Source organism: Eulemur rufifrons, chromosome 1, assembly GCF_041146395.1.
Source record: "Eulemur rufifrons isolate Redbay chromosome 1, OSU_ERuf_1, whole genome shotgun sequence".
Classification (NCBI taxonomy): Eukaryota; Metazoa; Chordata; class Mammalia; order Primates; family Lemuridae; genus Eulemur; species Eulemur rufifrons.
In genome coordinates, this window is record NC_090983.1 from 59,359,477 (window position 1) to 59,387,378 (window position 27,902).

The following is a 27,902-nucleotide window of genomic DNA, read 5'->3' on the forward strand; positions in this document are numbered from 1 at the left end:
AAATAAATTATAAAGATTTACATGGTGCTTTAGTCTTTTTACATCCAATATCCCAATGAATTCTTATGTTTAGGTACACTTTTACTGGAATATATACTTTTGAATCACTTGTAAAAATCCTTGCAAGAGGCTTCTGTGTAGGAGAATTCACTTTCCTTCGTGACCCATGGAACTGGCTGGATTTTATCGTCATTGTTTTTGCGTAAGTACTTTCACTTTTTTGAAATAGCAAACGTGGAAATCTCAGACAGCACAGTATTCCAGTAAGAGCAGGTCTATCAGATCTGATTTTTCCTGTATATAATGCTCGTATTTAAAGGAAAATGAAAGCTGTATGAAAGCTAGTATGTAATATTTGATAGACAAATATTAAATTTTTCAAAAAGACTATTTCCCAATCAAAGGGATATGACATGAAGATTAATCATCTTCCTCCATGCTCAGCACTTGGATGGACAGTCTATGCAGTGACAATTAGGTTCACATTTTTTCCAAGTTCTTTTTTAAAAACTCATAAAATCTGTAAGAAGCACACACACACACACACAAAAAAACCCCTTAAGCTTTTAATTATAAGTACAGTGCTCTTTTTATTAACCTGCACTATTGAAGGGCTAAGTGTATTAAAATATAAAAGTAAATATTTTACAAGAGCTGTCACTGCTTACTAAACCTAATATCAATGCATTATATACGCATTACATATGCATCGACAGTTTATTTTCAAGGAAAATATCACATTAACATATAATTTTAGTTTATTCATAATTACTACTCTTTTCCCAAATGTATTCATCAGAAACATTTATTTTTTAATCTCAAACCTAGATATGATATATTTTCCTTATCATTTTGAATTATAAAAGTAATCCATGTTTATTGGAGCCACTTAGACAATCCAGAAGGGTCTTAAGCTTTCTGGTCTCCGATTCCCTTACCCCTGCCCACCTCCTTGTCCATCGGGCTCCCTCCTTTCAAGGTCACATGTGATGCCACAGTTCCATCTGCTACCTGCTGATAAGAAAACATAGTGCACAAAACACTACCTTTTTTCATGAGTCTCCTTTTTCTCCTGAGAAATTCACATACCATAAAATCCACTGTTTAAAGTATATGATGCAGTGTTTTCTAGTACATTCACAAAGTGATGAAACTATCACCACTATCTAATTAGAGAACATTTTGATCTCCCCAGAAAGAAACCCCATACCCATTAGCAGTCACTTTTATTCCCTTCTCCACCCAGCCCCTTGGAAATCACTCATCTACATTTTATCTCTATGAATTTTCCTATTCTTGACATTTCATATGAATGGAATCATACAGTCTGCAGCCTTTTGTGTCTGACTTCTTTCACTTAGCATACTGTTTTCAATGTTTTATAGGAAATTAAAAATCTATGTTACCATAATGTTAAGGGTAAATAATTGAAGCTTTTAATTGTTTAGGCATTTAAGTACATGCAATCACATTAATAATATTTGTATTTTGTTTGCATCAACTGGGTCACATCAAAGAAAATTATATTAAATTAGTTGTGATAGAAAAAAGACTTGCAGAACTATACATTTTAAAAAAGAAAAGTTCCAAATGTAGAAAATACCTTAACTAAAGGCTCAGGTAAGTATCATAGACTCTATCTAAATTCTGAATAACTCTGATTTAATTCTACAGGTATTTAACAGAATTTGTAAACCTAGGCAATGTTTCAGCTCTTCGAACTTTCAGAGTATTGAGAGCTTTGAAAACTATTTCTGTAATCCCAGGTAAGAAGTAATTGGTGTGAAGCATTAGGCCACTCATAACTCCAACTATTTGGGAGTTGTTCTTTGTTCGTGTGTGTGTGTGTGTGTGTGTTGTCACTGTTTGTGTATAAACTCCCCTATTACAGATATGTGACAGAGTTTGTGGACCTGGGCAATGTCTCAGCGTTGAGAACATTCAGAGTTCTCCGAGCATTGAAAACAATTTCAGTCATTCCAGGTGAGAGTGGAGTTAAACACCGGGGCTGACTTTGATCCTTTCAAGGAAAGGCCAAAAAAAAAAAAAAAATACTTTCTCTTATGCAATTTGAATTAAATTTAATTTCTTCTATTTTTCACAATCATTATCAAAAGTCAGCCTTTGAGTTTAATCAATTGCATGGATCTTGGAGGATGAAGATGACCACTTGGCTCACATCTCAACTTGAAATTTTCCCTCCTGTCTAAGGATTCATTTTCCATTCGCTTATCCAGGAAGGAAAATTTCAATTCATTTTCATTGCTTTTCATATAGTTAAGAAAGAGATAAATATCAGCATGGGCGTATGGCATGACACATTGTTTCATATTTTTCTCAACAAACCATTTCTTTATTGAAAATTAGTTCATTATAAGTTGTCTCTACGTGCTGCAATTTGTTTTGATGCAATTATAAAGAGGTGGTTTGTTTGACAGGCATTTACATAATTAGAACTTATAAAAATTATTTTTACAAGTAGTCTGAGCAGCCAAATTATTCTTTTTGAAAACTGGAGTATTCTTTGAGAATATTTTACTATTTTTAATCATTTGCTGTAATATATAGAAACAAAGTATATATAAAGTAGCAAATCCATCCTTTTGAGCGAGTAGGCTTTTTTAAAATTAGGTTACTCAAAGTCGTAGATTTGATACAATGCATGCCTTAACATAAAAGCTTGTGTCTTGTGTTTGTTTCTCATTCAGAGGCTTTATGTCATTATGAATGCCTTTCCTCCCCACACCCTACCCTCTTTTCAGGCCTGAAGACCATTGTGGGGGCCCTGATCCAGTCGGTGAAGAAGCTGTCTGACGTCATGATCCTGACTGTGTTCTGTCTGAGCGTGTTTGCTCTAATAGGACTGCAGCTGTTCATGGGCAACCTGAAGCATAAATGTTTCCGGAATTCACTTGAAAATAATGAAACATTAGAAAGCGTAATGAATACCATTGAGAGTGAAGAAGAGTTTAGAAGTAAGAATGTCCCCACAGTTGTTAATAGGTTGAAATAATGCTAAATACATTGTTCTCTTTTAACAATGAAATGTTGCTTTCATTTTAATTATTTCAAAGCTATTCAAATGTATGGGCAGTGGCTATAGTGTGAATTTGTATTATATTATATATAATTTTCATAAATCTTCCTGGTTCTAAGTATTCTAGCAGTACTGGCAATAGGAACATGGGATAGTTCCATAATTCACAATTTCTATAAGATAAAAACGAATCAACTTGCTTTAGAGAAATAAATTTAGCTATGAATTAATGATATTTACCATTACACTTAACTATATGGATAAATTATATATTTTATATGTTATGATTTTATTATCAATATATAATGAATGCTTATATTTAATATTATATATTTATTACATGATAATATAATTTTATTTTTAAGTTTATTATAGTATGCATATAACTATAATATAAAATGTTATATTAATCACAATAGAATGATAATACTAATTATTGAATGTTACAATAGTATGTGTCTTTTGATAATATTTCTAAAGATTTATACAAAGTAAAAGTTTACTCAGCTTTATCAGCACTCTCCTTTTAATGACCAATTATGAGTTTCACAACTATTTCTAATGGCTTTCCTAAATATGGGCTGATGGCTTCACACCAAAGTTTAATTCAGTAGAACTAGTTTTGTAGGTATCTCATGAGGTGATCTATACACACGGTCTCAGAAGTCTGCTTAATTAGAGTATGTTACACAAAGCCTGGAGTGCCTGTTTTCAACACAGTTATCCCCTGCCACACTGTCTCTCACTGAAACTGGTGGTGAGTATTGGATGGAAATGAGATGAAGATTGTTCGTTCTGTCTGACACCTGGAATGTGTCTGTATGATATTGCCTACATGAACACACAAGCCTTAATAGATACTTTGTCCAGACGTGAGATGGAAATCAAGAAACATTTCAAATATGTGTGCCTTTGTTAAAAGGAGATCAGGGAGGAAAGGTCGAGATTCTCCCTAGATAATAAAGAGTAATGTACATCATTTTAAAAAATTTACTAAATGTGTCCTTTCCCGCTCACTGGGTCAAATAAAACCTAGCCAACATAGTAAAAGATTATACATAAAAAATATGAAAAAGAAGCCTAAAGAAGAAAATTGAAGGTTTCCAAGTAAAACATTTAATGTGTATTTCTTTACTGCCATCATTTGATGAAGAATTTAGCATATTTTCCCTTCCTCTTTATCTTTACCTACTTTTCCAGCTTCTGAGTTTTATAAATATGATCTTGAATTTTATTTTCAATTTCTGGAGAATTTTATTTCTTAATTTATGTGCTATAAAAATATTATATCAGCTCATATATATGTACATATATGTATATATGATGAGTAATTGTTGACCTTTACATTCAATTTTGTTAATCAATTTACAACACTTACTTAAATTTAACTTTTTTCACTAGAGTCAGCCCTTTCATTCAAAGTCTTGGTCTCATTCCCAAGTTTATAATTTAAATGATTTTCTTAACCTTTGTTGAAAGAAAAACTTTAGACAAATTAAATTTAGCAGAGTTTATTTAAACAAAGAATGATTGATGAATCAGGCAGCACTGAGAGCCAGCAGAGAGCTCAACCCAGCAAGGTGGGCAGGTAGTATCTATAGAAAGAAAAAGGAAGTGACATAGAGAAACAGCTTAATTTGTTACAGCTCAGCATTTGCCTTATTTGAACATATTCTAATCAGTTGGACCCTGTGGTTGGCTGAAGCTCAGCTGCTGTGATTGGCTGAGATTCAGGTACTTGTTATGAAAATATTCTCGTAAATTAGGTTGCAGTTTGTTTACATGCCAAGTTAAGTTTTGCAATTTGCTACATATGAAGGCAGCTTTAGGACAAATTTAATACAATGTAACACCTTCTGGAATTACCTTATGTAATATTTTTCTCAAAAAGAATGGAAAGAGTCCTTGAATTAGGCAAATTATGTTTATATTATGTTTAAACATAGTGAATGACAGCTAAAAATAAAATATTGTACCACAATCCCCCCTTCCAATTCTGTATGTTATTCTTCATTCTCTTCTGAAATATAGTTTTAGAGAAGAGATGTTTTAGTCAAGTGTGAATTTTGTTTCCTGTATCATAGAAGCCGTTTCTGGCTATATCATTTATTCAGACTTTCATTCATCAGCATGTGTTTATTAAATACCTCCCCTGAGCTAAATGTTCATGTTTTTGGAGATATTAGCAATGAATATAATAGCCTCAGCCTCTGCTTTCACAGATCTTTATCTTCTAGTGGGAATGAAAAATTTTAAAAAGGGGAACAGACAAATAAGTTTAAAACATTTCAAGTTATAATAAATGTTATGCAAAGAAAATGAATCTCAGAGGCTGAGATACCAACTAAGTGAGATGATTTCTCTGAAGTGGTAGCATTTAAACTGAGATATAAAGGATAAGAAACCACCATAAAATAATGTAAGTGTAGATATGAGTGTGTGCATGGAGGGTGCTACTTCAGTTAGAAGGAATAGCGTGTGCAAAGGTCCTGAAACAAGAAAGAGTATATATTTGAAGAATGGAAAAATAGCAGTGTGATTTAGCAAGAGAAAACCAGAGGAAGTAGGGGAAAAAAGCAGGGGTCATATCATGTAGGACATTTTAGCCCACAGAAAGGAGTTTGGATTTTATTTTAAATGCAGTGGTTTTTATTGCTGTGTCTGCCATATGGACAACTGATTAGGCAAGGGTAGATAGTAGATTGGAATAAGGGAGACCAGTTAGGAAGTTGTTTCTATCACCTAGGCAAGAAAAGATAGGGTAGACTCTCTACCCTAGACTAGTCATCTAGACTCTCTCAAGTGATGTCATGGAAGTGACAAGAGAAGGGGGAACACAAGAGAAAGTCTATAGAATTTGATGATGAATTAGAGAAGCGAGGAAGACCTGAGGATGACTTCTCTCTTTCTGGCTGGAGTAACTGAGGTGATGGGCAGGTGTGTAGGGTCACTCTTAGCCAGTTAAAATTGAGATGTCTTTGAGTTGTCTTTGAGACGTCCAAGTGGAGATATAAAATAGACAATTAAAGGTTTAAGCATAGAGATCAGAGAAACTGCCTGATTTGGAGATATAAATTCCAAAGTAATCAGCAAAAAATAGGACACACACACACACACACCCTTCTGAAAATCCTTGATGTTTTTAAGCAGGTAGAGGATGGACAACTGGGTGTTTTAAGCAAATCTGGTGTTCAGAAGATGCTCAATTCCACAACCTTAATATTTATAATTCAGCTATTAAGGGGGACCTATAAGAAGACATAGAGAAAGAGCAGCCAGCAAACAAAGATATAATATAAATAGTGAAGCCAAAAGAAAAGAGTATGTGGTGAAAAAGAAAGTGTTTGAGTAGAAGGATGATGCAAGGTCAAGGATTAAGGATGATGAAGGTAGAGAAATATGCATTAGCTTAAACAACATGGAAGTCATCAGAGATTTTCATGAGAAAATTTTGTGGAGTGGCAGGGGCATAAGGTCAGATTAAGGTGGTTACAGGGGTGAATAAGAGGTCAGAAAGAAGAGAAGATAATAAGCGTAGACAATTCTTTCAAGGAATTTGGCTATGAAGGGAAGCTGAATAGTGGGGCAATAGTTGGCATTTTTTAAAAAGATGGGTTTGGATAGGGATGTTTTTCTGGTGATAGGAATGCATGAAAAGCAATATATGAATTAATTCAGGAGAGAAAGGGGGAAGTCAAGTCCTTGAGAAAGAGAAAGCAAAGAGGAAAGACATCTCCATTGAAGCAGGAGGAAAGATGGAGGAATAGACTGCAGAGTTATCAAAATGATCAAGTTCAAACACAAAAGCAAGCATACTTTTCAAAAGATGCATCATTACCTGTTTTCTTTTAGCAAATGGAAGCATTTGACAAGGAAACTGTTTAATAATATAAACTAACAAACTTGTTATTTCCTCAAAGCAGTGTTGACATCATTGGCTGAAATTGCAAATTAGGAAGAGGAAATTCTACAGGTTTGAGGAAAATGCACTATATAATCATTTCAGGGGATGGTAAACTGAGTCTATTTTGAGTGTCAATTTGGTGTTGGAGATCATTTATTTAAAATGTAACTATTCACTTGGTTGTGAGAATTTCCCCATCAACATTCAGCCATTTGGGAAGAAGCATGGAAAAGACAGATGCTAGGTTATGTGTAGACTGAGATTCTACCAGGTTAGGGAACAATGATAATGAGTTTCCATGGATTTATGTCGGACAAAGAAAGAAGTGAACCCAAGAGTTTGTTGATAGATCATGTGAAAGTGGTGAGGTAAATGAATTGGCTTTTGAAAAGATCAAAGAATTATAATGGTAAAGGCAACCTACGTAGAAAACCTGAACCTAATCTGTTTTCTGGTGCCCCTAGCAAAACCTCCTCAGAGGTGTTTTTCAAAATTCATTATCAAATAAATGCACTCACTATCTAGCCTCCTGTTTAAAAAACATACAATTTATAGATTTCCCTTGATTTCCTGGATACTTTGATGGTCATCAAATACCCTTTTTGCTGCTACAAATGAAAGTAAGCTTCATGTGCACAGGTTGTAGCTAAATTTCTGGTATTATGCAATAGTATTGTGTGGTTCTGTTAAGCTTAAAGTAGGATTTGCTCTTCCTGCTATTTTCCGAATGTTTGACATTTAATAGAGAAAATTTTTGGAAAAACCACAGTACTAGTGTTTACTCTACCAGGGCTTTTTCTGTCTCCTTTTGTACGTATATGTGTTTACTATCCTCAGTGTATACCCAGTAGTGGAAGTATTGAATCATGATTCACTCTTTATCTTTCAGAATCAAACACTTTTGAATGTGCACAAACAATGTCTTATTTCTTTTGCATTCCATTTTTCTTTTTTTTTTTTCAGATGTTAACCCTTAAATTTTCTTCAGGCCAACTATCCTAATAATTAATGTCTAGTTGTTTAAAAATTATTGTAAAACATTTTACAAAACCAGAGCGAGATACTCACACTGCTTCACCTTTCATCATTCTCAGACTGAATTAAATGTAGTAGCCTGGCAGTGTGCTAGCTGGCAGTGTTACATCAGGTAGTTCTAGAGCCCATTTTTATAATGCAGCTCCTCAATGATTGGTAAACATGAACCTGTGTTATTAAAGGATAATTCTAAAGTAATCCTTCCTTAGTAAAATATCTTGGAGGTTTGTGTATGCAAAATTACGTCTTAGCTTCCCCCACCTCACTCTACCATGCCCGTCCTCCTTAAGAAACAGGATTTTTTTTTTTCAAAAAGCTGTTTATGTACATTGTAACCTAAATTTCCACCTCAAGCTAAAAGTTTTTATTGTTTTTATTTGTATTTTCTAAGACAAAACGAGGATCTGTAAGTCAGTCAATTACTTTTATCTGAAATTGTATAATAGTTTAATAATATCTCTTGTCTTTGAGCAACTGAGATAGAATGTGTGGATCACTGTATTAAGTGCTTTACATGCAAAATGCCTTTACACTATTCAGCAACTCTATAAAGTAGTTATTCTTATCCATATTTTACACATGCAGTAGCTAGGGCTTGAAGGTATAAAGATAATTCACTTACATAGGAAGGGAATAGAAGCAACATTCAAATTCAAGAATATCTGACTTCAAAGTCTGTCTTACACTATTTATACCAAAAGTCTCCTAATAATCACAGTTTTTTCTTTGACCTGAGCCAAATAGGAAGTAGGCCCTTATTAAATAGAACGAATATTTGGGAGAGGTTACAAAACTTTTTTAGTCCTATAGACATTTATTATGCAAGGTTAGATCTGCCTCGACTCTTAGGAGTAAGCCTTAATCATGAGTGATAGAAAAGATTATGAGGCGCTTTTGCACTGAAAATGAGCACAAAGAGCAGCATGTTTTGTGGAAAATATGCCTCCGCTACACCATCACATTTTCAACACCTAGAACTTAGTAGGTTATAAATAAATATTAACTGGCGAATGAACAGTAAGAAAATTTCAGAAAACAAATTTTATTCATTTACAATACTGCCTTACTGATTTTTGCCTCTCCTGGAGGACTTTAGGACTCAGTCAGGGGCTCTCTTCTTTCTTCTCTCTCTCCCCTCCACTCCCCTGTCTGTCCTCCCCTCTCTTCCCTTCATTTCCCTTTTCTAGCTACACTTTCTCTCTGGGTGATTTTATCGAGTCCTATGGCTTTGAAAACCATCTCTTTGATGACAACTCCCGTCTTTATATCTCCATCCTTGATAGCTCTGTTCACCCCAAACTCTCATATCAATCCAATGCTTACTTGAAAAATATAGTTTAATACTAATAATGATCTGAAACTAAGTGTGGCTTAAACAGAGCTCCTGGCTCTTCCCCAGACCTCTTCTGGTCCCAGTCTTCCTCCTCTCAGTAACAGGCACCACCCTCTTCCCGGTGTCCTCTCTCTTGCACACACCTTACGTGCCCTGCATCAGCAATGCCTGTCCACTCTGCTTCCATCTTCTTTTTCCATATACATAGTTACTCTCTGAGTTGTAGCCATGTCACCTCTCAGTCATTTAGCTGGTCTCCTAGCTTCCACAGTTGCTCTTCTATAGCCCACTGCCCACAAAGCAACCACAGTGACATTTTAACATGTTAATGATATCTTATATCTCTATTTCCCACTTCTCTACTACAGTCATGCACTACATAACGACACTTTGGTTAATGATAGCCTGCACGTACAATGGTGGTCTCATAAGATTATAATATAGTATTTTTACTGTACTTTCTGTATGTTCAGATATGGTTAGATATGCAAATACTTACCAGTGTGTTGCAGTTGCCTTCAATATTCAATACAGGAACATGCTGTACAGGTTTGTAGCCTAGGAGCCATAGGCTATCTCATACAGCCTGGGTGTGTATTAGGCCATACCATCTAGGTTTGTGTAAGTACACTTATGATGGTCGCACAGTGATGAAATTGCCTAATGATGCATTTCTCACAATGTATCATTTTCATTAAGTAATGCATGGTTATACTTCTAATCATACTTGAAATCCAGATCCTTTCAATGATATGCAAAGCCTGATAGGATCTGACCCCTGCCTACCTCTGCCACCACAGTCCCCCCACTCACCATACCGTAGCCACGCTGGCCATCTTGCTGGTTCCTCCGCACACCAACTTCACTTCTGCCTTGGAGCCTTGGTTCGTGCTCTTTCCCCAGCCCAAATATCTCTTCACCAGGGTATTTGCATGGCTGCTCCTTTGTCACATATAGATCTCAGTTCAAATGCCATGTCCTTTGAAAGGACTTCCTGGCCTGAGACTGCATCTTATCACCTTGTCTTAATTTATTTTCTTTAGAGCAATTATCACTATCTGAAAATGCCTTGTAAATTTATTTATTCACTTAAGTCATTCTCCACCCCCAACCTCTACCCTCACCTCAACATAAAGCAAGCTCCTCAAAACAAGAGATCTTACTTATTATGTTTATCCTCATGTTCATTGCCTGGCCCATAAGAAGTTATCAATGAAAATTTAGGGAGAATATATAAAACTATGATAAATAAATGGATTCACATTGCCTGGACCAGGTCTGAATGTATGTATATATGTCTATATTGATTAATTTACCTGCTTTATCTCTCTTAAAGTTTACATGCTGAAATGTTAATTTTGTTCAAATTCTTCTTAAACAGAGTATTTTTATTACTTGGAGGGATCCAAAGATGCTCTCCTTTGTGGTTTCAGCACAGATTCAGGGTAGGTAATATTTATTTTCTTTTTAGTCTAAAGGCTGAAAAAGAAGGAAAACATACTCAATAAGTTTGCTAATCAGAATTTTTGACTCTGTATTATTTTTATATAAAACAATATAGTCAAGCTATTATTTGACTCATTCTCTCTCACAGCAAATCCAGACTTTAAAAATGTTCATAGCTAATGCATACTCCTGAAAACAAGACTTTAAGATAATGCTTAAATTAACATAAAACACAGGTAATGTAAATCTTAAGAAGGCATAAAAAATTATTTCCGAAAATTCCACCACAAGTTCGTTGGTAGTTTCTAGCCTTTCTTTTTTCTGGAAAAAAAAGAGTAACAAAATCAATTTTTCTTTCCATCCCCAAGTTCTACTCATTCTCCAATTGAATGTGACTCACTGGTAACTTAGTGCAGTGTTTTGGCCACTCTAAACAAAAGGATCCTATGGACCTGGGGAAAGATATTTTAAGAACCTTATATTTATGCAAATATCCATCTTGCTGTTTCTCTCATACTCCAACTCCATTTTGCAAGAGGGCATTTTCTCTTGCTTGTCCCTTTATCCAGATATCTCTTCACTGGGCACTGTGTACACTGGGAACATAGAAATAAACAAGATAAGGTTATAGCTTCCAGAAGAACCTCAGAACACTCTATTTATGTAATAGCATCATGGAAACCAATCTACCAGTTTTAGAAAGAAAAAGTCTTAAAGCTATAAATCTTTATGAACTTACACACTGCTATATTTTGAATATTATTTATTCTAATTCATCCCAAGAATAATAAGGGAGAAACAGTTTTGGTAGAGACCTACATATAGATTCATATTGATCCAAGAACTATTATAAATCATCTGGTGAAGGTTTCCAAATTGTGATGATAATGATGAAGATGATGCCCACAGTAGCTACCATTCATTAAAGGAAGTAGGCTAGGTAATTTGCACACATTATCTTATTTTTACTTAATACCAATCTAATCTTTTTGAGATACATGTTATTATCCTGTTTTCACAAAAAGAACTGTGCCTTAGAAAATTCAAGTAATTTGACAAAATCACCAACTAGTCAGCAGTAGGGTAGGATCCAAATCCAGGTCTTCCTGACTGTAAATCACGTGTTCTTAAATCATTATACAATGTTGCTGCGCTATTGAAGAAACCTTGGTTTATAAATTTTCTAGGGTGCTTTAGCTTGTGTTTGGAACCCACTCTAATTTGTAATGTTCTTTTTCACATGTAGTCAGTGTCCGGAGGGGTACACCTGTGTGAAAGCTGGCAGAAACCCCGATTATGGCTACACAAGCTTTGACACTTTCAGTTGGGCCTTTTTAGCCTTGTTTCGGCTAATGACCCAGGATTACTGGGAAAACCTTTACCAACAGGTGAGTACCGAGAGAAACATGCATTGCATTTTTGAATGGCATAAAAATCTGATGTATGTTGTTTATCAGCCTCCTAAAAGGAGGATTTTTATCCAGTTGAGAATGGAGGAAACTCGATCGTCTTATCCCTAACATGACAAATGTTTACTCCCAGCACTCTTAAACTGGGTCATTCTTGAATCATAAATAATTTTCTTATCCTTTCTGGGCACATTTGATCTCCAGATCTTTCCCATTTTTCAACATGTCGTCCCACAGGGCCGCAGATAAATAGCAGCAAACATGCTGTCATGTTCTGTCAGCCATTCCTGCGCATGTGCTTTGCACGCGAGCGTGGGGTGGACTGAGCACACGAGGCTCTCCTGTGCTCACGGGCTCACCACGTTTTGTTTTTGAACTCGTATTTACGGTTGAAGACTCAAGTCAGTTCTCTAAATTTTCCTCTCCCAAGTCAATTCTCCCTCCTCTAGATTTCCATGGCCCTTCGTAGATTCTTCAGTTTATAGCATCCATCTCTTGTACTGTAAGTGTTGCTTCACGTGACCATCTCCTCGAACTTGAAAGTGAACCTCCTGGGGCTATGAGGTCTGTTTGAGCATTTATTTGTATGTTCTCAGCACCCACCCTGAAAGGAAGGAGACCAAAATGTCTGTATTATATGTAACAATGAATCACTTTTCTCCGAAATGCCACAGATTCTTCTTTTGTCCTGCTTTATACTTAATTTCTGAGAATATTGTAAATGAGAACAAATTATATTAAAATGAACTTCACAGGGAAAAAAAGAATGCAAATGATTTTCTAAATATGCAAGAGGAGGTCACCTTTACTCAAAAGTAAACAAATGCAAATTAAAACAATAGTGACATATAATTTTTCACCTATCAGAATGACAAAGTTCAAAAAAAATTTTAAAAAGAGCTCAAAAGAGAGACATTGTCAACTGAGGTATGGGGAGCAGGTTTCCTTACGTATTTCTGATAACCACTGGAAAAGGTAACATAGGAATTTCTATGAAAATCAATGTGAATATACCTGTTGACCTAACAACTCCACTATTAGGAATTTATCCAGATCAGTAACAATAACTGATAGAAAAGGGAATTGAATAGCTAGACATCAGAGGGAGGAAAGAGAGATTTATTTTTCATGTAATATCTGCACTATTTTGAAATAATTTAAAACTATAATGTATGATAAAAAGTATATTATATTTTAAGATTAATAAATGTGTTAGTTAAAAAGTAACTACCTATGAGATAAATACATAAAGTTATTCAATAAGTTATAAGTTATAAATATTTAACATTTACTAAAAAACTTAGCATTACTAAAATAACAATTTTTATTTTTGCCTAGACACTGCGTGCTGCTGGCAAAACCTACATGATCTTCTTTGTGGTGGTGATTTTCCTGGGCTCCTTTTATCTAATAAACTTGATCCTGGCTGTGGTTGCCATGGCCTATGAAGAACAGAACCAAGCAAACATTGAAGAAGCGAAACAGAAAGAGTTAGAATTTCAACAGATGTTAGACCGACTTAAAAAAGAGCAAGAAGAAGCTGAGGTATTGTTATTTGGTTTAAGTTTCCTCCTTAAAGTAGAAATGCAAAGATTAACATCAGAGGCCCTGTCTGTGATCTATGCTCCGCTTTCTCTGGTCAATTTCCCTTAATGGATTTTTTTGGTATGTAAACTGCATCTTCATTGCTAGTGTGGGTGAAGAATCCAGTTCTGGACTGAGCTGTTGACACCTTCCCCATAATCAGCTCACTCCTGCATGAAAGATGCTCTAAGGCTGTTCCTCCGAATCCTGTTACCCACAAAGCTTCAGTTTGTATAGTGTTATACAAAGTCCCCAAATATGTATTGCATTTCCCCGTTGTACCAAGTACATACAATGGTTTCAGGAAAATTATTTGAATGTCAAAGTTAACAAATACTCTATGGAGTAGAAAGCAAAACATGCATCATTTTTTTGTTAATGTTGCAAAGATTTTTAATATGAAACATGAGATATTAAGAAAGCCATACTTATGGTTGTCATCCCTTTAAGCTAAGTCACAGATCCTTGAATATTTCACCTTAATCCTCTCTCCAAAGTGGTACTTAGTGGAAAACTTGTGAAGGCTTGTACTAAGAGAAACATACTTTCAAATGTACTGCAAGAGTTTTAAAACTTGTTTGGTGGTTTGACCTAGTTAAATCTCTTCAAGGACTCTAACATATCAAGGGAGAGTAATAATATGCATTGCAGAGAAACTTTGATGCACAAATGTTCAGCACAGCATTTTAATAATAGTAAAACCCAGAAAACATATAAATTTTGAAAAATTAGAAAATGGTTAAGAGAATTATATTTTTATGTCTTAGAGTATTATTCAGCCATAAAATTATATGTTTTAAGAAAATTCTATCATGAGGAAAAAGCTGTTAAAATAATGATGGATTAAATAAATCACAATTTTAAAATTATACACATATAAAAAGACTGGAAGAAATGTTAACACCAATTATTTCTGGAATGTAAAATTATGAGTGTTTTTCTATTTTTCATTGCATATCTTTATTTTCCAATTATTTAACAAGTATTTTAAAATTTTTATAATAAAAACTTTTTTTCAGTAAATGAGTAGTACCAGGTACTACCTAGGAAATCCCTAGAAATCTCTTTCAGGCTAATAATCATTGGCCTTACCATTTTTTTGAGATATTATTATTATTTTTAATAATTATTTTATTTTTCAGATAACTTAATCTTTATAAACTATAAAGTGCTTGATTCTATTGATAATTTTGAGTTAATTACCTGAGAAACAAATTATCTCTTTACACAGTTAATGTGAGTTTTATGTTCCAAAATTATCTAGTAAAACTTTAATATAGAATATTTATTTATTTATTTTTAGTAAAATAAATTGCAATTTTATTTTATTTTATTTATTTTTTTTATTTCAGCTTATTAAGGGGGTACAAAAGTTCAGGTTATATATATTGCCCATGTTCCACCCATCCCCCCTGAGTCAAAGCTTCAAGCATGTCCATTCCCCAGATAGTGCGCATTGCACTTATTTAAACTGTCTTTACGGCAAACAAATTAATAACATGTGGCAGTTTAATTCCAAAGTATAATGAAGCTTTATTACAGTGTAGGAAAAGAAGCAAATATGTGTTTTGCAAGCTTTGGAGTCATAGTACAAAGATAACTATCATTTCGTGCACAAAGTCTATCCACCGGTAATTGTATTAATAGGAGAGAGAGGCCCTGTAAGAGGGTTTCCCAGAATTTGAAAATGATTCATTTATGGGTAACGTCTCGGCTCAACAGGCAATAGCAGCGGCAGCAGCTGAATACACAAGTGTCGGAAGAAGCAGAATTATGGGCCTCTCAGAGAGTTCTTCTGAAACATCCAAACTGAGCTCTAAAAGTGCTAAAGAAAGGAGAAACAGAAGAAAGAAAAAGAATCAAAAGAAGCTCTCCAGTGGGGAAGAAAAGGGAGATGACGAGAAATTGTCCAAATCGGAATCAGAGGAGAACATCAGGAGAAAAAGTGTTCACCTTGGTGTTGAAGGGCATAGGCGAGCGCGTGAGAAGAGATTGTCTACCCCTAATCAGGTACCACGAACACTGCCAAATGTGTACTGTCAGAGGCAGGATGAGAGAGCAACATGTTTCATTCTGGGGTAAGGGACCTCAGGAGAAGATAGTGAGTAACTTCATTGGTATGTTTTTAGGTAAAAACCGATCTACGGCTAGGCATTTATGGAAAGATGTATGTAGATTCCCATTTAAGTTTGATCATTTTTGAAGGAGCTTATGGTTTCAGAATTGTCATATCTTCTCTAATAAACACATTTTTAAAAAAACAAAATGTTCCTGAGAACCATTGTAGATATAGACTGTTCACACTATAGATTAACTTTTATAGTCGTATTTAGTCTGTAGTTTTTAATGCCTCATTTATTAGAAACTAATCTTAGACTAGTTTCTCTTCTTTCTTCACCACTGTAGGTAATGATGTCACCAGAATATCAGTTACCCAATTTGGAACTTTGTAGAAGCCTTTGACATTTTCCACCTCCAACCGTATCAGCTACTAACATGGAGCCCCATTGTCTAATAATTCCATTTGTGTGGAATTTCTCTTTCCCTATTTGTTCTTTTTCCATCAAAACCTCCATATCTCAGGCCTCCTTTCCTACAATTCAGTACAAACTCCGAAGATGAACCATTGCTTCCATTCTTCTTAGCACTTCCCTGTTTTTCATAACACAACCCCACAAATAATTTTTCTAAAACAGAAATATAATCATCCGTCTCCCCAGCTTAAAAAAATGAAGCAAAACAAAAACCCATGTTGAATAACCACTGACCTCAGAAGACCCATATCTTATCCTGCTGCAAACTGGATTCAGCTTCATCCTACCTTTCTGTCTAAATCTTCCCACCTTTCTCTACCTTCACGTGCCCTCTTTCTTACCTACATGCCTTGCAGTTTCCTACCTTCATTGTTTAGTACTCGTGGTTTTCCCTAATTGAAATCATTTTCTTCCTTGTTTCCTCCTGTCATAGTACCACCCGTTCTTGACCCATCAGCTCAGGTGTCACCATCCCACAAATTTTCCTCTGTCATCTGCATTTCTCCCAATCTGCTCTTCAGTGCCCCATTCAGAATTGCTATCCTTCTCAGCTTTGCCTTCATTTGAAATTTCCAGCTTCCACTACTTAAGTCTGCAAGACTCTGTCTGATACACACAGAAATAAAAGAGAGAGCCCCTGCCTTAGAAGATTTCACTATCTAGATGGTGAGATAGAACTGGAACACATATATCAGTAAAAAGAAATATGACAACAGCAATCCAAGCTACTTTTAAGGCAAAAAACTTGTCATACCCATTTTCCATTGTTCACAATGCCTGCCACGTTGTCCTTTACACAGTAAGCACTAATGTTTATTGAACTAGATACTTTCAAAGAATTTGTATTCAATTTGGTTTTTAGAAACAGTTTATCCTGAACATAAGTCACATAAATATGACTTTTTCTTCTTTGGCATTGTACAACTTCTTTTCCAAGTTCTAATATTTTATGACTTTGTAAACTTGCTGGTTTTTAAAGGTATTTTAAAATATACCTTAAATGAGCTCTCAATTTATAAGGTGGAGTTGCAATCAGTGCAATGCAAAGAAGCATACAGCAAGGTCTTTGGTCTTAAGAAAGTTTCAATTTCTTGTGGAACTTAGGGATTGATGTAGGAAAAGCTAAACAACAGGTAGCAATACTAAATTATTTTTTAAGTGATATGTTCTGCACAGAAAAATGAATGGCATAAAAAGAATAAAGTGGTCATTCTAGGCCTGAATAGTAGAGAGCTGTACAGCAACAAATAATTTACCTGTTCCTGAAAGGATAACTCCTTATAATTTCATCCCTTATTTGCAAGAATTTGTCTTCTTATTGACTTGCTTTGTTTTTAAATATGTTTCTTTTAAATTGGTACAAAGTCACCTGCCCTGAGACCAGCAGGTTCAACGGTGGTTATGTGAAGTGCATGTCTATAAGGTGCTTCAGCAGATACGTGTCATGTTTTATTTTTTCTACAGTCACCACTCAGCATTCGTGGCTCCTTGTTTTCTGCAAGACGGAGCAGCAGAACAAGTCTTTTTAGTTTCAAAGGTCGAGGAAAAGATATAGGATCTGAGACTGAATTTGCTGACGACGAGCACAGCATTTTTGGAGACAATGAGAGCAGAAGGGGCTCACTGTTTGTGCCCCACAGACCCCAGGAGCGGCGAAGCAGCAACATCAGCCAAGCCAGTAGGTCCCCCCCAATGCTGCCAGTGAACGGGAAGATGCACAGTGCCGTGGACTGCAATGGTGTGGTCTCCCTGGTTGATGGACCCTCGGCCCTCATGCTCCCCAATGGACAGCTTCTGCCAGAGGTGATAATAGATAAGGCAACTTCTGATGACAGCGTAAGGACATTTTACATAGCTCAGGCATGGCTGGGCCCTTATTCCTGCATCAGTCAGTCTCTCTGCTGGAGGGGCCTTCTCTCTGGTCCTGTGAATGGCTCTGCATTTTGCAATATTTTTTCTGTAGAAACACTCATTTAACTCATTAACTTCATCCTCATACTATGTGTCGTAGGCCACTAATTGAAAAATATTTAAAATCCCATTTTTGAAAAACAAAGTACTTGATTGATTTTATAATTGAAGATTATAAATCATCTCTTCAGAGAACAATTTATAAAAGATATGTAATCAGCAAAAAAATGCATTAATAATGCTGATCTTATTAGTTAATAATAGGTCACATTTCTATAAGGAAATTTAGGTTATTTGCCCATACTGCTATCTTTTTCAAGTCACAAGTTAATATTACCTATCGCGAGGGATCTTATTTGAGATGTTAACAATAATAATAGCAAACTTGTGTTTAGTATTTACAACAACCCTATGTGATAATATACTATTATCCCTGTTTTACAAATGGAAAAATTGAGGCACAGGGAAATAAAGCAATTTGCCCAAGTTCACTCAGCTAATAAATGGTAGCTTTGAAGTTTAAACAGAGGCTTTCTGTTTTGGAGCTTGTGTTCTTATCCACAGTGTTCTGTTGTCTCTCCAATGTGCAGTAGGCTTCTCATCTTGGAAATAATTTAGATTGGCTATGCTTTAATTCCTCTACATAAATGAAACATAACTATTTTCATTAAAAAATACCTTTTGTCTGGAGTCTATGAATCAAAACAAAATGTCCAAAACACATTCATTGATTTAAAAAAAAAAAAGAAAGGAAAGGAAAGGAAAGGAAAAGAAAAGAAAGGAAAAGAAAAGAAAAGAAAAGAAAACAAAACAAAACTAGAGCAACCATTTCAAGATAACAATTCCAGGAGTTTAGGAGTGATTCGTTAATGATGTCTCATTCAGCTTGAAAGTGAGATCTTTCTAGGTACTGGGGTTTCCAGGATACCTCTTTAGTATATCCACTATGATATGCTGCATTGCTAAATATCAGCAAGGGCTTTGACTAACCCAACAAGCTTTGAACATATGCTCCATATTCATATTTTCAGACACCAGTACTTCTAGTGAGAATAAAGTTCCATCAAAGCCATGGCCACACATTTCAGTTTGAATAAATGCATGTGCTTTTAGGTAACGTGTGACTTCTATGCTTGCATGATACAGCTTAAGCCCATTTGTCAAGGTATCTTTCCTTAGTGAATGAGCATGTTGAATTTGTATGGAATCAGACTTTTATTGTGTTTTGTTTTTCAATGATGTGTGTAATCTGTAAAATATTATGTAATTCATATCAGATTTGGAGATTATTTCGTATTTTTAAATGAAGTGCTTTTATTTAAAGGTTTATTTTTTACCACAGAAAAATTAATAATACATCCTAAAGCAGAAACTACAAAACTAGAAGAATTAGTGGATATTTTTAAGATTCTAGTAGAAATCCAATAAACAGGAAAGTGTGGCAGTTTAGATGAAAGCACTGCATAACAAATTTTAAATAATATAATCTCCACACCTGAAACATGTCTAAATGGAAAAGAATTTGTTTAATCAGGCAAATTCTTGTTCGAAGTTGGGGGAGAAAAATCTCTGCTTCTGGAATGTCAGTAAATCAGAGACTATAGCAGAGAAAACATGGTTATTGGTAGATCTCTATAAAAAGTCACCTGCAGCTGTACGTGTGTGGCTGTTTACATACACATGCATACATACACACATGCACATATTTATGCCTGTATGTCTATGTTTTGATACACATACATGTATGACTATAACTATACAACTTTACAACTCTAGAAGTATATATGTTTGTAAAATATATACCATATACTCCATACAAGCAAATAGATGATAGATGTAGAGTTGTATAGTAGTTTGTGTATATATATGCGAATATGTGTGTGTGTGTGTGTATTGCTGGCCTGCACTGAATCAGCCTAGTGTTTTAAATTTGAATTAGTTGCCAAGTTTCAAAAATAAGACATTTTTACACAAAAATGAATATATCCAGTATGCTTGAGCTCATAATTCTTGCATGGCAACAATTTTTAGAGCTGAACAGACAGTGGTCACCTCTTTCACATGGAGCTTGGATTCCCCGTTTTGCTAGAGTTCCCTTAAGTGTTAATTGTTCTTTTCAAACTGAGTCATTTATCTTCATATACTCAGCTCAGTTCATAAGGTCTTCCTTGGCAGTAAAAAACAATTATTACAGTAGCCTTCATTGATGTTGCTACTTCAACAAAGAGTAATTGTAGAAATTTATCAGAGAATGCTGAGGTTCTACCCCTTTACATACCCAGCACTACAGCATTTGTTTTGCTGTTTTCATGTAGTCCTCTTACTTGGTAAAACTATATGAATAAACTGAAAAGCCAAAAAGATGAACAGATGATAATAGTGATATAACCAGTATTAATCCTTTAATCCTCATAATAAGAATATGAAGCAAGTACTGTTATTATCCTTTTTACCAATGATAACATGGAGACAAAGTTAAGTAACTCTCCTGTGATACATATAGCCAGTAAATAGCAGAGCCATGATTTAAATCCAGCCATCTAGTCTCTATTTTAATTACTCACTACAGCTACATAAGCAAGATTTTATTTTATACCTATAATTTATTAGAATTCTATTCCTAAGACTTAAGTTAATCATCTTTCCCCCCTCCAGGGTACAACCAGTCAAAAGCATAAAAAAAGACGTTCCAGTTCTTACCTCCTTTCAGAGGATATGTTGAATGACCCCAATCTCAGACAAAGAGCAATGAGTAGAGCAAGCATATTAACAAACACCGTAGAAGGTATGTAATAATATTCTCCTTGCCATACAGATTCTTAAATAAAATTTATATAAATTCTGGTCAGCCTTAAATGAGTTCATGAAGTTTTTAGGAAGAATTCAAGGAATATAAAATAGCTTTGAGGGATAGCAAAGATGGATAGTGATAGAATCTTTTTTATGTACTTAAACAATGGATAAAGTTATTTGTGATTAAAAACAAGCATTGGGTGGTATCACCTTTCAAAGATAAATAACTTAATGGTAATTGATGCTTTAAACTAGGTTAACTCAGAGCTGTATGATTCTTTCACTCTATAATCTTAGAAACTACCTAGTCTCTCTGAATTTCTCTCTTCTAACAAGAAAAGAGAGTCAGAGGGTAACAACTTTGAAAAATGTGCTGGCTCCCTCTCCCCTCCCATAACATGCCCCAGGTCCCAACTTGTCCATGGGCTAAACACCTCACCCCACACGCTCCCACTGTGGGCCCAGACCAAGTTTCTACCCACCTCCTACGGTGAAAAGTAAATTGACCAATGGTATGGAATATCCATTGCACTAGTCCCTCCATAAATTATTTCTATTCTCTTGGTTCTGGGATTGTTTTTACCTGTGAACTAGCAAGAGCTTTTTCTGGTTATAATTGTCTTACTGTTGTCGTGGGATTAAAAACACAGGAGAAAAGTATGTATATTGGTGGAAAATACACATTTTTCCATTAAGGAAACATCAGTTCTCCTGTTTACCATCACATGGTAGGTGTAGTTTTCTCTGAGGGATGCCCACATGCTTGCTTTTAGTCATTAATTTCACTACCTCCCAATCTAGTCAATGAACATGTGGTACAAGCCTTTTATTTAATATGCTATTCTTTCATTGAAATGGTACTGTTAAATTTCCAAAGTCTAACTCACAAACCTTGTTTCCATATTAGAATGCACTGCTGATTTGTTTCTGGATAGTAATAAAATATGCAAATGGTTGACTTCTTGTTCTCTGTGTTTTTTTTTTTTTTTTTCCCTACCAGAGCTGGAAGAGTCCAGACAAAAATGTCCACCTTGGTGGTACAGATTCGCACACAAATTCTTGATCTGGAACTGCTCTCCATATTGGATAAAATTCAAAAAGTTTATGTATTTTATTGTAATGGATCCTTTTGTAGATCTTACAATTACCATTTGCATAGTTTTAAACACACTCTTTATGGCTATGGAGCACCACCCAATGACAGACGAATTCAAAAATGTACTTGTTGTGGGAAATTTGGTGAGTCTCTTCTGGTGTGTTACGTACCCATAGCTTCTCTCTTTGGTTGTCATCATGGTCATTTTATTTTATTTTTTTTAAGTCAGATGGATTTGCAGCCTTGTAGTTATGCATATTCAGAATTTACCATATGAACCAGTGTTATATATACTGGCTATGTATAATACTTTAAAATAGTTTTCAGTACTGTTGAGGTCTGTAAATAATAGTACTATTTCCATAAAGGATCATCATCTTGGGAGTTGAAAGTGTTGTTTTCTGCCGGCATGTCTCTTGGGAGCAACACTTTGAAAACTTGATACTTCCTTACACATTTGATAATTATATTGCAGCTTCCTTATAAGTACACACCCCACATATTTTCAGAAAAACTGGATGCATTGACATAATAGTGGTGAATGTCAGAGACCTGGAGATTTGAATCCTGATTCTGCTTAGTTATATAAGCTTGAACAAATATTTTAAACTCAATGGCCTTTAATTTTATCATTTATAAAATAATTATAAAATAAGGATAATATTTATTTATACTATAACGATGATAATATACCATTTGTTATATTGCTAGGAGGATTAAACACTTTCCACTTAACTTATTACACTGGCATATAGTAAGTATGCAACAAATTAAGCCATCATCATCATCATCATCATCATCATCACACTTTCAGTGAATCAATGTAAACAAGCCTTAAGGACAACAATTTTAAGAAACCAAGTGTTGGGCCGGGCGCGGTGGCTCACGCCTGTAATCCTAGCACTCTGGGAGGCCGAGGCGGGTGGATCGCTCAAGGTCAGGAGTTCGAGACCAGCCTGAGCAAGAGCGAGACCCCGTCTCTACTAAAAATAGAAAGAAATTATATGGACAACTAAAATATATATATACAAAAAATTAGCCGGGCATGGTGGCGCATGCCTGTAGTCCCAGCTACTCGGGAGGCTGAGGCAGTAGGATCGCTTAAGCCCAGGAGTTTGAGGTTGCTGTGAGCTAGGCTGACGCCACGGCACTCACTCTAGCCCGGGCAACAGAGTGAGACTCTGTCTCAAAAAAAAAAAAAAAAAAAAAAAAAAAAAGAAACCAAGTGTTGAACAAAAGATATAAGGGCAGGCAAGAAGGTGATCTGCAGTCGCTGGAAAATATAGCATCCAATTAGGAAAATTGATGCTGGAGTGATCTGTTAAGTGTGCAGTGCTGGTCACACTCTAATTTAATGCCTCATGACAAACAAAAAGTGCCAGTTTTTGATAATGTTTGTGAAGCAGGCAGAAGTTCTTTATTAGGGCCAATGAATCCCAGTTTATGACTCTTCATGAACTGTGAATAACTCAGTGTCTTTATGAATGTCTATATATTTTTACTTTTGATGTGGCCCAATACAATTGGATCTTTGAAACCAAAGGGTTTTTTTCTGGGTCTGTCTTCTTTCCTAAATTGCCTACAAATACTCCCAGTCGAAATGTTTATCCCCTATATATCTTTGAGTTACCATTCTTCCTCCCTCTATCTCTCATTAGTAAAAGGAAGAACAATCTAGTTTCTAATGGTTATTGGAGGTCCAAATCATGCAAGTCAGCACTTTCTGGCTAAGTTGACTGCATTCCTGTGAACTCAAAAATGATTCACTGTGTCTCTTATTTATTAATATTACCACAACCCTAAGTCCAGGTGCTCTCTGCTAATCACTTTGAGGTTCTATAATTTTAAAATTGTCTCATGCAATTACAGACCTAACCATTTCCCTTCAAACCTTGTTTGCTCAGATTCTTTGAGTCGAAGTGTACCCAAATGATTCATAAACAAGTCTTTCACTGTTGCCTTTTTAAGTGAGTCCTTTGATACCAACATCATGAATTAATGATGTTTGCAATGTACTTTTGTGTCAAACCTTTGGAAGTGTTACTTTAGTTGCCACTCTGTCGATTAAATCCTTTTTCCTTTTCTACTGATAAATCTTTAAAGAGTGAGTCAACATGTTCTTTCTCTCTCTAAGAGTAGTCTCATCAGAAAAAAGACTGGCTCCAAATTTTAATATCAACGTTTTCTTTTTATCTTCTTCCAAAACAACTTGTTGACCCACATAAATTTTTGCAAAGAGTGACTGTGTTAATTGTCAAAGGTTTTACTTTTCTGAAATTGTAATATGATCTTCTAAAATGCTGCCTAAAAATGAAGAGAGCTAACAGGACAGTTAGAGCTTTATAACCCTTTGATGCTTGTATGAAAGCTATGGAAATAGTGATACCAAGTTTATAGGATTAAAAGAGATACAAACATTCGTTTGTAAAGTATCCAGCACATTGTTTGGAATACTGTAAAAGCTAAGCAAATTGTTATAATTATGTTGATTCCATGCCTCCTAATAATAACAGAAAAACCTTCTATTTCTCACTTAGGTCTTTACTGGGATATTTGCAGCTGAAATGGTTTTAAAACTAATTGCCATGGATCCATATGAGTATTTCCAAGTAGGCTGGAATATTTTTGACAGCCTTATTGTGACTTTGAGTTTAGTGGAGCTTTTTCTATCGGATGTGGAAGGATTGTCTGTTCTGCGATCATTCAGACTGGTAAATATAAGCCAAACTTACTATTATGTTCTACAATTGAGGAGTGTTTCTTTGGCTTTGCATTATTATTATTTAAAACTTTTAGGGGTTTCAATCAAAAGGCAAGATTACTAATAAAATAAAGTTCATTCATTAACAAATGCATTTAAAGAGCTAAACCTATATGCATATTTTTATTTTACAATCTTGAAGACATGTTCAATTCTAATTTTAGGTATATCCTAATATAATAAAAATATTTTCTTTACCCGGTATGGCAGTAATTAATTTCACAGCAAGAAGTTTATTGTTTACAGAATTTCAACCATTATACGTTCATAACTTTATGGATTTGATAATTAAAGACTAAATCATTATTCCCCAAAATAATTGTTGTCTGCTATCAATAATATAAAGACTTTTTAAAGAAGTTATTATTAATATTTTGGTTTTTATCACATGAAAAATTTAAAAAGGATCATAAAATAGAATTAGTATAAATTATCAATTCTAAAAGATATAATATCAAAAACCATGGTAGGCTTTTATAGCAATCCTGTACTAAAATTACACATTTCCTTTATAATAAGTGTTGTAATTGTATTATAGTAAGTTTAACAAAATAAAAGGAATATTGAAAATACATAAAAATGAAAAATGGGAATAATTGATTTTAGGCAGACAATAATGACAACATTATAGGACTCAAAGTCTGCTTTAAATCTGAAACAAAAACAAGATTGGACACATTGAAAATTTTTTCATAATGCTTAACATTAAGCTTTATATTTGTTTTTAGCTCCGAGTCTTCAAGTTGGCAAAGTCCTGGCCCACACTGAACATGCTAATAAAGATCATTGGTAACTCAGTGGGGGCTCTGGGAAACCTCACATTGGTGTTGGCCATCATTGTCTTCATTTTTGCTGTGGTCGGCATGCAGCTCTTTGGTAAGAGCTACAAAGAATGTGTCTGCAAGATCAATGATGACTGTACGCTCCCGCGCTGGCACATGAATGACTTCTTTCACTCCTTCCTGATTGTGTTCCGCGTGCTGTGTGGAGAGTGGATAGAGACCATGTGGGACTGTATGGAGGTCGCTGGTCAAGCCATGTGCCTTATTGTTTACATGATGGTCATGGTGATTGGAAATCTAGTGGTATGTAACAAGATGTTCACATATTTAAAATTCTCTGTGGAAATTATTTTATGACAATATGGTTTGTTATTTTTATAATTTCATAATTAATTAGTTCTAAAATTATTAATTGTAATACAATACTGATAATTTTAATAAAAGGAAGAACAGAAAGGAAAACACAATACTGTGTTAATTTCCCTGGCCAGATAACCTATATTTATATTGTTCAAAATCACCCCCTATTAATTTTAGTGCAAAGCTTTCTGCTTTATTCTCTCATTTTGATAGTCATGTCATATAAGTCAAATCTATAGTTTTCATGTTTCTTGAAGCTATAATAGTAAATAACACATGGTTACATTAACAATAACAAAATGAGGTTATAATGCACCAAGACAAATGAAAATATTGATCGCCCCACATTATAGTCCCATATAACACTAGCATCTATAGCAAGGATCATCAGACTATGGCCCACTGACCAAATCCAGTCCAATGCCTATTTTTGTATGGCCTGTGAGCTAAGGATGATTTTTATATTTTTAAATGGTTAAAAAAATCAAAAGAAGAATAATGGGTTCATGACACCTGCCCATTATATGGAATTCAAATTTCAGTGTCCATAAGTAAAGTTTTATTGGAACATGGACATGTTCATTTATTTACATTTACTCTGTGGCTGCTTTTACAGCACAATGGCAGAGTTGAGTAGCTGCTATGGAGACCCTATATCCTATAAAGCCTAAAATATTTATTATCTGGCCCTTTGCAGAGTTCGCCAACCACTGATCTATAGCATATCTTCTGCATAGCAGTCTTCCTGGTTTTCCAATTAGTGGGTTTGTTTTGCTTTGTTTGTTTATTGGCTTGTACTTCTTTTCTGTTTCTTTCTTCCTTAACCTGGCTGGCGAAAATTTTCAAGGTTACAAGCAGGAGAAAATTGGGATAAGATGCTCTCCATGAGCCACTCACCTCAATTTTCAAATCTGCCATGTTGACTTGTCTCAGTTGGTCAGGTTGCCATCAAACCCTTCATCAGGTAACCTAAAAGATGGGGTATGGTAACAGCCATGTGGTAAGTATTAATACTTTCACTTTCTACTGGCTTGAAAAGAAATTACCAACATATTGTTATCCTTGCAGCCTCCATATAAAAAGTGATTCATAGGTCAGGACAGAAACACATTCATCAGATCACATACTAAATAAAACTGTGACAGACATATACAGAATGAATTGTGCAATGCAACTTCTAGAACTTTCCTGCACAAAAAAATATACATCATGAATTACCATTCTATAACTTTTGATCATCCTCAAGTAGTAGTAATAAATAAATTTCCTAGTCTCATATGGGCTTACAAATTCCTTCTAATATGGAATGTAATACACATTCTCTTCTGAGTTTAAATTTCATATTTGTAAACTCGTATAACAATATTGCTTGTATATTTCTTGTTACAAAATTTTTGACATAAAATAGTCAAATAGTGAAAGATACAAGTTGTGAAAACATGTCACACCAAAGCCAGTGATCACAAGTAATTTAAATGTTTATTACTAATTTGGGCATATGCAAAGGGAGGGGCATTCCCTGAGCTCTCATGTAATTATCCATTAACTATTCTTTAGTACTTTCACTGTGAAAAGAAATGTATTTAGATGCTGTTTAGGTAGGAAGGTAATGTTTACGTATTATTTTGGTAGGAAGACAAAAAACATTACCTTTGATCTAATCCCTGTCTTTAAGATGCTCATAGTCTATTAGGACAGAGAAAAGTAGTACACAGAAATTACCAGACAAGGAAGAAGTGATACATGCTAGCAGTGAGGTTAAAATAAAATGTGTTTGACACTTAGAAAACAAAAAGAGAAATTCTAAATTGAGACTCAAGAAAAGCTTTTGAAGTGGGTCTCTGAAGAATACATAATACAATATTTGAGCATGGATACTGGTATGAAAGTAAGGCTTTTCTTTGAAAAGTAATATGG

General features: G+C 34.8%; 1 protein-coding gene across 5 annotated transcripts in view; it reads left to right on the forward strand.

The window, feature by feature from the left end:
- Positions 1–27,902, forward strand: part of SCN9A (sodium voltage-gated channel alpha subunit 9) — an 84,977-nt gene that overhangs the window by 3,199 nt on the left and 53,876 nt on the right. Inside the window, exons 4-18 of one of the 5 annotated variants that reach the window (XM_069471838.1) lie at positions 74–202; positions 1,892–1,983; positions 2,763–2,992; positions 3,639–3,647; positions 8,743–8,760; positions 9,073–9,078; positions 10,693–10,754; positions 12,002–12,143; positions 13,503–13,709; positions 15,471–15,758; positions 17,747–18,085; positions 20,849–20,978; positions 21,987–22,225; positions 24,620–24,793; positions 25,572–25,928. In XM_069471838.1, coding sequence (XP_069327939.1) covers positions 74–202; positions 1,892–1,983; positions 2,763–2,992; positions 3,639–3,647; positions 8,743–8,760; positions 9,073–9,078; positions 10,693–10,754; positions 12,002–12,143; positions 13,503–13,709; positions 15,471–15,758; positions 17,747–18,085; positions 20,849–20,978; positions 21,987–22,225; positions 24,620–24,793; positions 25,572–25,928 — 2,422 coding nt within the window. Of the gene's footprint in view, positions 1–73; positions 203–1,674; positions 1,767–1,891; positions 1,984–2,762; positions 2,993–3,638; positions 3,648–8,742; positions 8,761–9,072; positions 9,079–10,690; positions 10,755–12,001; positions 12,144–13,502; positions 13,710–15,470; positions 15,759–17,746; positions 18,119–20,848; positions 20,979–21,986; positions 22,226–24,619; positions 24,794–25,571; positions 25,929–27,902 lie in introns of all 5 variants that reach the window. The other 4 variants (XM_069471874.1, XM_069471845.1, XM_069471855.1 and 1 more) reach the window with 4 other exon arrangements.